This window comes from Lygodium microphyllum, chromosome 12 (genome assembly GCF_053477565.2).
Source record: "Lygodium microphyllum isolate KBCC chromosome 12, Lygodium_microphyllum_v1.1.10, whole genome shotgun sequence".
Taxonomy (NCBI): Eukaryota; Viridiplantae; Streptophyta; class Polypodiopsida; order Schizaeales; family Lygodiaceae; genus Lygodium; species Lygodium microphyllum.
The window spans coordinates 152,247,730-152,261,067 of record NC_141146.1 but is presented as its reverse complement, the minus strand read 5'-3'; the positions used below and the strand labels follow the sequence as shown (position 1 = coordinate 152,261,067).

General features: G+C 39.4%; 1 protein-coding gene across 2 annotated transcripts in view; it reads right to left on the bottom strand.

The window, feature by feature from the left end:
• Positions 1 to 315: 315 nt before the first annotated feature.
• The window catches only part of PANK2 (pantothenate kinase 2), a 107,341-nt gene continuing 94,318 nt past the window's right edge, over positions 316 to 13,338 (bottom strand). For both annotated transcript variants that reach the window (XM_087690247.1, XM_087690248.1), the window contains 12 exons: positions 12,912 to 13,123; positions 12,296 to 12,340; positions 11,962 to 12,010; positions 4,048 to 4,130; positions 3,826 to 3,942; positions 3,685 to 3,748; positions 3,228 to 3,374; positions 2,915 to 3,079; positions 2,748 to 2,831; positions 1,517 to 1,723; positions 1,190 to 1,261; positions 316 to 1,101 (listed from right to left, as the gene is read on the bottom strand). In XM_087690247.1, coding sequence (XP_087546373.1) covers positions 1,012 to 1,101; positions 1,190 to 1,261; positions 1,517 to 1,723; positions 2,748 to 2,831; positions 2,915 to 3,079; positions 3,228 to 3,374; positions 3,685 to 3,748; positions 3,826 to 3,942; positions 4,048 to 4,130; positions 11,962 to 12,010; positions 12,296 to 12,340; positions 12,912 to 13,123 — 1,335 coding nt within the window. In that variant the 3' untranslated portion in view covers positions 316 to 1,011. The remainder of the gene's footprint in view (positions 1,102 to 1,189; positions 1,262 to 1,516; positions 1,724 to 2,747; positions 2,832 to 2,914; positions 3,080 to 3,227; positions 3,375 to 3,684; positions 3,749 to 3,825; positions 3,943 to 4,047; positions 4,131 to 11,961; positions 12,011 to 12,295; positions 12,341 to 12,911; positions 13,124 to 13,338) is intronic.

The window sequence follows — 13,338 nt, the reverse complement described above, 5'->3', positions numbered from 1 at the left end:
GAAATTGATCATAAACCAAGACTGAAATCAGTAATGACGCCATTTATTAAGTGTAGTGTTTTTCACTCAGCAAAGCTTGAGCCAGAATTCCTCCTCCCATCTAAGCATTAGGACCAATGCGGACATGATGTTGAGAAGCATTGCATATTGCACCCGTTTGCAAAACCTGAAGTTAGTTGGTATGGACATGTTATACACTCATGTCAGGACTAGTATGCAATAAAGCATAAGACATCAGAGAAAGGATGGACGAGAACCCACTAATTCATTGAGAGCCAACTCAACTGAAAACTAAACCAAATACACATTTATCCATAAATTGCTGTATATTCAACTCTGGTTGTCCGAAGGATGCTCAAACCATGAGTGCCACATAGATTCCAATTCACTTGAGCGTGAACATTATTTTTCTATAAAGCAAGGGAGTCCAAACATGTCTAAAGGCTTCCAAAGGCAAAGTGCTATACTTATTGGGTGAAGGAAACAAGTTTTTGTTACATTTGTCCAGCCCCATCATGGCATCAATTCTCAGTTTGGCACAGCAAGAAGTAAGGGGCAACTGTACCGAATGATGGAGCAACTCCTCTTGTTTTCTAAATCACTACTAGAGCTTTCCACTCAAGGCTTCACTACCCTCTCCAATGTATTAAACAAAAGATGCACAGCGTGTAAGAGGAATTCTCAGATTGAATTACCAGTGCCATACAAATGGCAGGCAATAAAGTTGTCAATAGATCAAAACCCTACGAGTCCTGAGGTAAAAGGACATGGAAGAGAGTGATATGCCAGAAAGGTGAGACTGTCAAGCTCTAAACAAGACAGCATGATAAACATTACAAGCTATGATTCAAAATGCCTCATTGCATTAGAATCACATCCAATGTTCTGATTAAGCATCTTTCACATGCTTATGATCAACTTAAGTGTAGCATTGCTTCATGTGTTCTGCAATACATGCTGTAATAGGCTTTCAATGAATGAATAAAGAATAAAATCCTGGTGTCACCATCCTCATGATGCAGGTTCATACTTGCAAACGCAGTCATAGATGACCCCATTCACCAGCCTTTCTGCTAAACGCTGGTTTTTTATCATGGCAAGCTTATAAAAAGCAAGGAAAAAATGGGATGATCAGACACTAGCTGAGTAACAGCATAAACAAAACATATAAGAACCTGCATATGCATACCTTCAGGCACTCACAAGTGAACCGTGCATTGTAGTTTGTGTGCAGAGACCGTCCCATTCCTTCCAAAATAATCTGCAAGAGGAAAGCCACTTTATCTTTTATGGAATGCTCGCTTCATTCAAAAATATCATAATGCATGTAATAGACAGAAACAATACTGGCTGATTGTGAGGAGAGCTGGGAGGGACTGTCTGAAGTATATCAGGGAAGGGACAAAACACTCACATGATCATGTGAAAATATATCCACAAGAATGCTAATAATCTGCAAGCTACACTTGAACTTATAATGTATTAATTGCTGGGTGCCTGAGCACAATGCACTTACCAAGTCAGCACCTTTTGCTATTTCTGCTAGTTCTGAGCTCACTTGCCGGAAATCGATACAAGGACTCCCACAGCCATTTTCTACAACCATTAATGGTGGAACATAAGACTTTCTTCTTGGGGTGTCAAGACCATCATCAGAATCAATGGCCATTGCATCCACAAGAAGTCCTCCAACCTCAGCAGCCTTTCGCAGAATATCACAGTGCTGCAGCAACATTTAATACAACTTAAAATTTGTTCACAGCATGCATTCCAATAACTTGGAGTTGATCTTACACAAACAAGTTAGATGTGATCCCCAGTAGGTATGAGATTTTTGTTCTCATCTCAAAGTGCCTATAACTAGGTTGAAATAGGTTAGCATGTGCCTGTCTAGCATTTCTGATGCACAATCTAGCCTTTTTTCTCCACAATATCTATGGATATTATTCCTTTTATCCATACAATCGACTTGCCATTATATTTTTTACGCTTTCATATGTGTTTTACGTGGTTAAATTTATTTGCTTCTTTATGCACAAAGTATCTTACATACAAGTGACGATGCTTATATTCACTGGCATGTGCTCTTTGAAACTGAAAGTCGAGTCCTTGTAAATAGACAAAGGCCAGGTGCTTTTATTTTCATCAAGATGGAAACAACTGGTTCAATTACTGAATGGAAATGTTGGGCTTATCATTCAATAAATCGGTCTTAAGTAACATCTCAACCCTAAATGTTTTTTAAACCAGAAATCAAACCAGAATTGCACCTTGACATATTGAAGCTCACTGTTGTGCATAGGAGCCCTGCAAAATTGGAAAAACTAAAGGCCTACAAGGGAAATTTGACATTGATTGCTTCCTGTTTACAACAACACTCCAGATGTGAACCAGGTAATGCTGCCGATGTTCTTACCTGAGCATTCTCCCCACATCTCTTGCACTTATCAGAAAACATAACATTTACATACTTGTCTGGGTCCAGTTTGTGGTTGATGCCCAGATTTGATAGTGCACCATACTGATAATGTTCTATCAACTGAACACACTTCAACTGACATTGAATCCTAGTTAAAAGCAGATGCAGACAGTAGACGTGCAAACCAAAATGCATCAGCATATATAATGCACACAAAAGTTAAAACTATTCATCTAGTTGCGGTGAATGCTTGTAGACTGTTAGTTCAAAGAAAGCAGGGTGTCATGCATTTAAACAAAGCATTTAAGATGAACAAAGACCTTCATACCTTGGCAGCAGCTGCTACTAAGGCTGGAAGCTCACTTGCAGTGATATCATTGATAGCTGGCAGAGAGTTTGCAACAAGAACCACCTGTATAGTGCCAAGCAAGCCTTTTCAAAAGGCAAAAACCAATTTTAAAGAAACCTGTTGATTAAGGGATTGAAATTGCATACCTCTGTACCACGCCTAAGCAGCTCACGAGCTAAAGGGAACATGCCTAGTACGATATCTGCACCAGAATTGTCAACAAATAGAAGCGCCCTATTATGAGGTTTAGGCGGCTGTTCTTGCCCTTCATGACCCAGCCATCTAGTGCGGAAAGTGTCGAAGTTATCAACCTGGACTTCAAGAGAATTAAACATTAATAGCAGTTTGAGTAACAACATTGGTGGCTCAATGGACCAACCTTACAGCATGCCAAAAGTTAGTGAAGTGCATTTGTTTCAAAATCAACTGTTTATCATGCAACGAAGAAATCAAACATACTTGCCATGGTCGATGCATTTTCTTTCTACTCATACGGTATATTTCTATTATTGTCCCACTGTGGTACAGCTCTACACATGCCCTTGAACCCCAATCAAAAATGTTTGCAGCTAGTACACCCTCAATTAAAGTGAGCAAGCGTGCATCCTGCATCAAGAGAAGAGTTGTCTGAATGTCAGAATACATGTTTTTAAGGTTCCATAGGATCCTCTGACCTGATCACTGAACCATGACTGTGACCTCAACTTGTTTTGATGGCTTATCCTCCAACAGCATGCCACGGTCTCAAACATTCAGCTTTTCATAACTATTTGATGAAAGGCTCAAGATGCATTTGAACTTTTAACAAAACTGAGTAATGTCAGCAAGTATGGCAAATAAGTACCCTTAGTGAGATAATTGATTGCTTGTAGAAGATTAATAACTTGATAATAAATACTGGTTTCTTCAGATTTACCTCATCCATCGCATCAAGTTCCATAAGAAGATCAGGCAAAACAGCTAATGAAGCCTCATTCTCCCTGGTAATAGAAACACAATATAAGTCCAAACCATCAACAGGTACACATTCACAAAACTATGGATACAAACTTCTAACCTTTGTTTTATTGCACGGTATGCATCCATAAAATGGAACTCCCGCAAGCACTCTTCCCTCAATTCTAACAAGTTTGCAAGTCCAAGGTTCCCATAGGCTGCTGGTTCTTGCCTCAACCTTTAAAAAGTTAGAAAACTATTGAGTACAGTTTGCCCTTTGATGTCAACCAAACATGCGAAGGAGACTAGTTGAAAGTGCATATTCTCTAAAGTGTTTGTGCACCTTGCAAGATGAGCACGAAATGCTTGTGCAAAAGCATCACCTCTACGCTTGGCATCATCGGTTGCACCTTCACTTGCAACAGCCTATGCAAATGACATCCCAAAATAAATATCCTAAATTAGTGTAGGACAATTTAGGACAGAATTCATGCCAAGCAGGAAAACCGAGACTAATTATGATGTTGGCTAACCCATACAGGGCCAACACCACACTAACCTCATCATAGGCCTATTCAATGCAAGAGGACAACTATCCCCTGACCACTAGGCTGGCCCAATTGTGTCAGAGAAAGTGAAGATAGTGTGTACAAAATCCTCCAACTGTTGGCAAAACCTATCTGCAGGTCATGGATAAAATTTTGAAAGGTCCTTAATCTGTTAGAAATAACCTTTACTAGTACCTTGAAGGCCCATGACAAAATGATAACAGGCCTCCATTGGCTCATCTCCCATCGCAATCCTAAAGTACTCTCGGAGGCAGCTCCTACTGAAAATTTTTCTTTCCAATAAACATCGCAGCTATTCACCTTCTCAGGCAGGTCCACATTCTCCTATACTGGCCATCTTGACAAACCTTGAAAATAACAGTGGCACCTAAATGGGGAAGATGACATTATTATACAGCAACTCCCACCAGAAGCAAGATTATGGCTTGCTTCTTTCTTGACCCTACTTGTGACATATGGTCCATATGCTCAGATTAGTGTTCCTATTCGCTATGGTTACCTATTCGAGGCCAAACATGCAAGAGCCTGTCAAAATGATGCAATGTAGAAGCAAAGAGACAAGATCAATATGCTTAGTGACAAAACAACAACAAGAAAGCATAAACACAAATAACACAGTATACAAGGATCAAAATCTACTAGTGTGCAACATGACAAGAAGAATCACAATACCATGTCAAAATGATCCAATGAAAAAGCAAAGGAACAAGACCAATGTGCACAATGACAATGAGATTGGCCTTCGAAATAATCTAAAGCATAGTGAACATAAGCTACCTTGCACACATGAGACAAATCAACAAATAAAATAAAAGATTTACTCAATAAAAGAATAATCTTGCATGGTAGACAACACATGATAGGCACCAAGTGACCAAAGATTGGCATCCATTATGGTATTTCTTTATCATTATTCAATACTTGCACAAATCACAAGTGACCTATTGTCACAAACCATCACTCTTTCAAAGCTAGTGATTCCCATGTGCCTTGCTCTTAATATCAGCCTAGACGTGTCTCTTGTTGGTGTCCTCAATTGCTCTCACCAACCTTGGCCAAATGTGCGACAAACATGTCCATTCACACTCAAAAAGCAAGCTAAAGCTTCAAGGCATTGCTCAATGACATGCCAGTGTCGTCTCAATTCATATGTATCCTCTATGATTCCTTCATTGAGAGAGCATGGACCGGTAGGCCGTGGATGGTACACTCTACATCTCTCAATGACTCTATCCAAGGTGACTCCTAGTGATGGAACCACGAGTCGATGTGGGATATGATATGAAGTGTTAGGTGTATTTGCAGCTCTTAAGAAGTCAACAAGGGGGGTGCCTCCCTCAAGATTGTAAGAGGTGATTTCTAGGTTGGTATAACTCCAAGGGAGAAAGTCCAAGGCAACATTGATCTGGGAATTATCCTAGTTCTCAGTCCAATTGACCTACAAAACTGCCATTGGAGGTCAACTTGTTCCCCCATTGTTGTGCATTACAAACCATGTGTAATACATGCAAATCTTGGTTCCAAACTGGTCTAATCTGCCGTATGAAGCTTCAACAATTTTTATGCATCAATCTGAGTGCTTTGCCCTAAGCTTTGTACTCTCAGTTCACTCTCAAACTGAGCAAATTCAAATCTACAATGTTATCCAATAGATCAACATCCAATTCACATTGAAAACCAAAGGGTAATTGCTTTGATCAAGTACTATATGCATTCCAATAAGCCTTTCATTGCATTTCCCTTATTTTCCCATGTATTTCATGTGATAGAACAGTTTTAATCTCACTTTTTTAAAGTTCCAAATTAGTTACTAATGGCTATATTTTCATGCAATTTCATTCAACACAATTGATCCACAAATGCTCAATCACCTTGTGACCTTCGAACTCGGCCTCCAACCAGCTTCTAAGTGTTAAAAAATGCACACGAACACTTTATCTTGTCAAATCCTAAAACTTACAGCCAGCATTTTAGCCCAATTTTGTGGAGCATTTGCCTTGACAACTACTCTGCATAGTCTCCATGCAATCCCTCACTATTCCTCCCACAAATAGAGGCATCTCATCCAATGAAACTATGAGATTTGTCACCTTCTATCCAACTAGGTTGTCCAAAAATTGTAAAAAGGGTCAAGATTTGAAGGGAGACGGGATGATCTCATCGTGTTGTGCTATACTAGCCTATTTTAATGATAAAAATCAAAATGAGCAGCAATACCTACTAGTTATGGAGTCATGGAGTTGCCCAATTAGATCTCTAAGATGAGAGAATAAGAACGGCCCCTATCCAACTCTTAACACATGTTGTACTTGCATTCTCCATGGCTAGAAGAGAGAGAAACACAAATTAATGAAGAATGCCAAGAACGAGGTCATGGACTGCCAAACAAGGGGAAGAGGAGCTGCAAATGGCAATGCATGCCTTGTTAAGTACATCAATCTTCCACAAATGCCACAAGCTACATTAATGAGAAGGAAGATACTTGTTTAATCACAGGGGGGACTATCTGGCATTTAAATGTTGATCAATTAGAGAAGCTTTTAAGATAACTGAATTGTAAGGTGTAAACTTCTAATTTAATGAAAGTGCACCTTGTTTGTTTTGCCTTACCCTTGTACCACTTAGCGTGTACACTTGTCCATTGTATGTATAGTTGCATTCGTACTATATATGGACTAGTTCGTACCGTACCGTACAGTATATATCCGAACCAAAAAAGGCTATTTTTGGCCTATGAAGACTAGACCACACAATATCCTCCAACTCCCAAGCCTTATGTTTATTATCATAATTTTAAGCCTCTCTCGCTCTCTCTCCCAACTTCCAAGATGAATATGTAATTCCAAGTGCATCCCTCCCCCCTCCCCTCTCTCTCTCTCTCTCACACATACACACACACACTCAAAAAAAAAGAATGAAGAGCTTCTTTGTCCTTCCATCCTACACTTTGCTTTTTTGTATGATGTATCACATATACACTCCCATCAGTCTTCTAGTAGCGCATTGCGCATGTTGCACCTGAGGTTTTAGCTTGATACCCTCATGTATTCATTCTCTCAACTCGAGTGACATTGCTATTTTAGCTCTAAACATGTGCTCTATTGTCTGTATTTCAAAATAAATAAGTTTTTGTTTTTTGTACTAATATCGTACCGTACCTTACAAAATCCCAAAGTACCAATTAGTACCATATTTTATCGTACTGTACCATATTGTACCTTTTGTACTTGACAACCTTGATTATATACCCAATATGAAATTATTCTCTGTCAGTGCAATGGTCACCATGCCAAGAGCTAGGGGTACTAAATTAAATTTCATGTATCATTAAGTTTATTTCATATTCTAGTGATAGAGAAAACATCAACATGAAAGTATAAACACACATAACACAATATACAAGGATCAAAACCCACTAGTATGCAACATGACAACATAGACTCTATATTTTCATGTGCATAATAGTGGGATCCTTGTATATCATATCTTATCATGTTTCATGGTCCGATCCTTGTACATTTTGGCCTCTATCTTCTCATGTTGTACACTAGTCGATTTTGATCCTTGTATATGTGGATTCTATCTTCTCATGTTGCATAATCAATCTCCCATGACTACCACCAACTGCATTAATGCCAAGGGGCTGCATGTTTAAGCACAAGGGGACTGCTTGGCATTTGAAAGTTCCTCACTTGGCCAAACTTGCAAACTTTCAATTTAATAAAAGTTTTTACAAAGCATGTTGACTTGTCCCTAAATAAGGTCCATGTCAAATCCTTCACCATTGATGCAATGTTCACCATGCCAAGAGCAAGGGTACCAGAAGTTCATTTCTTATTCTAGTGACAAATAAAATATTAACATGAAAGCATAAATACAAATAGCAATAGTGGATTTGGATCTTTGTATATTATATCTTGTCATGTTGCATATTAGTGGATGCAATATTCACCATACCAAGAGCAAGGATACTAGAATTAGGGTTCTAAATTGTCACGCTATAGAATAGTGGATTTGGATCCTTGTATATTGTATTTTGTCATGTTTCATAATAGTGCATTCCAATCTTTGCAAGAGATTGTTTGAATTGCTACTTTTGATGATGCAAGTTTTTAAGATTGTTTCAAAAGCCTATTCTCATTGCTTACTAAAGAATTTTGTGGTATATGTTTCATCGAGGACACCCATTTGGTTGTGATAAGACATGCATCATTGATTTCTACCTTCACAATCTTAGCTTGCTGAGGCATTGGCACTTGTAGTTTCATAGGACTCAAAGGTGATCGAAAGTTTACATTTCCATTAATTTTTAAAAAAATATTAAAAAATTAAATATTATTTCACTTTAAAGAATTTTAACATCATTATAATCCCCCCTTGATGTTAATGTCGAAGATATCACAATCAATGTCAATTGCTTGCAATGACATCGCCAAACACTTGACATGTGGCAGGTCATTTTATGCCTAATGTCAAAGGCAAAAGACCCAATCAATCTTCAAGGTGTCATCAAAGGCTTCATTTTGATGGTAGAAGGGTTCCAACATGAAAAGACTCAACTTTGCATAAGAAAATTAGAGGATTTCAAGATCAGACTCCCAAAAAAAGGGGCTAAAACATGTGGACCAAGGCAAAAAAAACAAATGCATTGATGATGAGGATGATGACAGGTCATCTGATGTCAAGGCCGTATAGGTGACGTGGAAGTGTTGGACTGGATTGACAGTTGTGAATTGGAGTGCAGATGGTGATATGCCGGAGACAGCAGGCATGTGGATGAAGCAGGCGGTGTGTCAGTTGAAGATGTGGTTGAGGCAGGACAAGGGGCAGAAAATATCACAGAACAGGTCAGTCGGCAAGTGGCGCCACATGTTCCAAAGGGTATTGCCAGGCGAAAAAAGGGGCTGGACAGGAAGCCACTGTGCAGGCCATTGCTTCCTCCTCCTCTCCCCCCACTTCTTGCTTCTCCTTTCTTCCTCCATCTCCTTTATCTCCTTCTCCATCTCCCTTCTCCTCCTCCACCTTCTTCTTCTTCTTCCGCATAATCAACTCAACTCTGCTCACCTCAGTACTAGTCCTAGAGAGACAGCACTCTGAGGCTCCTCCTCACACTCCATCATATCAGCATTCAGCATGATTCATTACTTCATTCTTCTTCTGTGTTTTTGAGTCCAAGTCACTGTTTTACACAGACTGTGTTCCTCACAGACCCTACCCTTTCTCGACAGGCTCAACAGGCCTACACACAGATTGCTAGTTGCAAGTTGCAACTAAACAATGCATGACTCCCTTGCAAGTTGCATTAATCAAAGTAAAATTGTAGAAGCACACAATCTCCAAGCACAGCACTACATGATCCTCTGAACATCTGCATGTCTTCTGCATTTCAATCCTCCATCCTAAAGCAACAGAGGGTAGAGATGTAAGTAGCCAGCATGAGATTTCTGAATTGACAGCTGCTATTGGTGATGGTGAACCAAAGGAAAATGGTTGTATAGTGCCTCACACATGCGCACATGTTGCACGACCACATGCTGCATTACAACATGCATGCATAGAGTTTGAAAAAACAATTCATCCCAATTCACTGCCACCTGCAAACCCTAGTAAAACAGTCCATATGCCTGTAGACAAAGCCTGGGCAGCAAGCTTGAGGCTTACACAATCTTCTCTGCAGTAAACAGAAAGAAATCAGGTTGATACAACAAAGAAGATGAAAAAACAATGAGAGGAGTAAGTGAATAGCCAGCCAGGATCTGTAGACAGCAAACCCTCCTCTACTCCTAACAAACCTTTAGCCATAGAAATAGTTTCTAGATGCCAAAAGTGAAGGAAGACCAAGGGTATTTAGTTTTTAATTTTTCTACTTTTCCTATTTTGAACTTAAGAAAGCTTCATATAGTGCACTAGTTTAAATCTAAGGTATCCAAAGTTTTTACTCATTTTTGTAGGTCAATTAAAAATCAAGTCACTTTTTTATTCCGAGGCCCATAATCACACATCTACGGCTACTATATACACACCATTACACCTTTATGTAAGCATAATGCTTCAGTTCCCCATCCCATATGCACACATGTGCAAATCAGTTGGAACATTCACCATGTCTCTTTATTTTGTCACATTGCACATGCACTTGCATCACCACAAGGTTCTAAAATTTGAGGATTGCTGGTATTTCTAGATCTGCGCCATTCACTCTTTACCAGGTCATCTCCTCTTGCAAGCCAAGGGTCAATAATTAAAAACAAAAGAGCTTGCTACATTTAATCGAGTTCTTTAGGCAAAAGAAATTATTTATACCTTCAAATAGCATTTTAGAACAAATCTAAAGCCATAGAATACTTACAGCTTCCATATGGCATGAACTTGTTACATGGCTGCATAATGCAACTCAGAGTGGCCAACTCTTAAGGCTCAAGTCATCAAAAATAAATCTCAAAGAAAATCGGGCAAGAATACACACAATACTAAAACAAATTTCACATATGCATATAAATCTCAAAGAAAATCGGGCAAGGATACACACAATGCTAAAACAAATTTCACATATGCATATGAATGCAGGCTCAATGAAGATGCCACAGGATGTGTGTTTTGCCATGCTCCTGGTTGGGTCGCTTGCTCTGTCATTACCTTCAGGAACACATCTTATCATAGCCCACACAAGCAGACTAATAGCTCACATGCCATTAGTTCTCCACCTACTAGTAAACTGTTATGTGATGCATGTCACATCATTTCACTAACACATGTACCTCACTTTGCTCAACATGAGATATAGGTGAGTTGTAATTATGGATTTCACATGGAAACCTTGTTCTAAGCCACACCACACATGACATGATGGTGCATAACATTTCATAAACCATATCATACCCTATCTCATTTCACAGATGGTGTTAGGATTTATGATTCATAGTAGGGTTCGCGTTTTTCAATAAAATATGACATGTATGATGAACCCTAATCTAAACATAGTAAACCACAGTGCTCATGAATTATCCTTTAATTGCACCACAAAATTAGGAGGTTGCAACATAGTGCCATGCCAAGAGCGTGTGAACAGGAAACTTTGAGGAAGGCAGCTGCAAGATAGGGCAGCAGCAAGGAGGTGTAAGCAGCTGGACGAGATGGTGGGGAGAAGGAGAAAGGGCAAGATGTCGGAAGGGGGAATGACCAGGCGGGGGAGCAGCAGCAAGCAGGGGGCTGGTGGAGCAAAGTGCTGGCAACAAACATGTAGACACATGCAGCACAGCAGCATGCAAGAGGGAGAGTGACAACACGAGAGCTGAGGCAGCACCAGGCCAACGTGTGAGGGAGGTGGGGTAGCAGGGGGACTGCAGCTGCTCACAACAGCAGGCAGGTCAGGTCACATGGGATCAGTCCATTCCTAGTTTTATTGGAGGGGGGATAGATTCCCGCTAACTCAGGTTATTCAAAATTCAACACATGCAAAAGCAGAGACATCAGCCCTTGGAAAATGTGTATACAATATCGAATCCCGGACCGTGCACAGCATTGAGCACTTTATTCCCCAAATGCTACGAAAAACGAACACAAAACAGGAGTTTCCTAGCCTGATAATGTCCAGAAAATTACAGCAACAAACCACCCTAAACATTGATTTGAATTCTCAGTTTTATACAAGATTAGTGCTATATTGTCATAGCATGCCTTGAACTCACAGTGTCAACCAATGTCGGCAAGTGATCAGAAAGAATACTGAACCAGTACCTGGAAAAAACAACAGATCTCATTGTTTCAGAAAATAACTTTCAGCAAGCACAAGAAGCACCATCAAAAAGATATTTGTAGAGACAGTCACTACTAAAGTCTTGTGCATTTTGAGAGAGGCTACATAATCTAATTGTACTTCCATCATCTGTTTATAGGAAAATTTTGAAGACTGTTTTCCATGACAGGAATGTGTCAACTTGTGGCAGTTATAACAATAGAGTCACAAATGGAAGTTTCATCCAATGCAAAATCAAATATTGAAGAACAGGTAGAGAATCTTACTCTCTTTCATCATGCTGGCTCAAATCAACAGTGTTGGGTTCATATCTGTAAAAAATAAGCCCCACAAATGAGTATTATCTCAGCAATAAGTACTCATGTGGGCCTAGTTAGGGTATTAATTTCCTCTTAAAAACTTTCAATCCAAGTGGTTGAATCCTCAGTTCCCAATGTCAATGCATAGGAGTGCAAATTGGTTCTGAAAAAATGCTTTATCCATTCTAATTATGACCAATGCTGAGAAAATGCATGTCTTCTCAAGCCAACTACAAAATTGCAATGTCCCTATGTTAGGATAGCTGGAGCTTCCACTGAACCAATGTTGGAATGTCTCAAAATGGCTTTTTTTAGCTGCTGAATAGTTAAATAGCAGCTGCCGTTACATTGGAATAGCATGAAGTGTGACATGAATGTTCCAGCCAATAAAGGATGCAGTTATTTAGAAAAAAGGGTTAAAGGGCATCATAAATAGCAAATGGATAAAAATGCTTTAATATTAGAAGTTGGAATAAGATGCATACTGCCCGTAATTTTTACGCTTGACGATAGCAGACCAGTTACTAACATCCCCAGACTAGTTAAAAGCATGTTTTGGTTCATGTTCAAAATGATGAATTACCCTTTTGGATCTTTTAGGAGAGGAAAGGGCTCTAGCGTAGGTATTAGGTGTAGCACACCAACATTGAGAGCTGCACTTGAATCTGATCTGAGAGAACCAGACCTTGCAAGAGGACGATCAAAACCACCCACACCTGTGGTTCCAGGATTTGCCATGGGAACAGGGGCAGTTATTTCAACACCTCTTTGGATGAATTTCTCCATCCATGTGATCTGTTAAAAGCATATTACATTCCATGTCAAGGGCAATGCAACTTTCACAACATTTAAAAAAAATAGTATACTTTGTTATAAAGCAATCACAAATCACAACATAGAAGTCACCTAAACCATAATCCTTAAAAACAATTGTTTGGCTGAAGACAAAGACATAATCTACTCAATCATAGACTTGGCAAGGACCATACTTAGGGACAGTAGTGTAACCA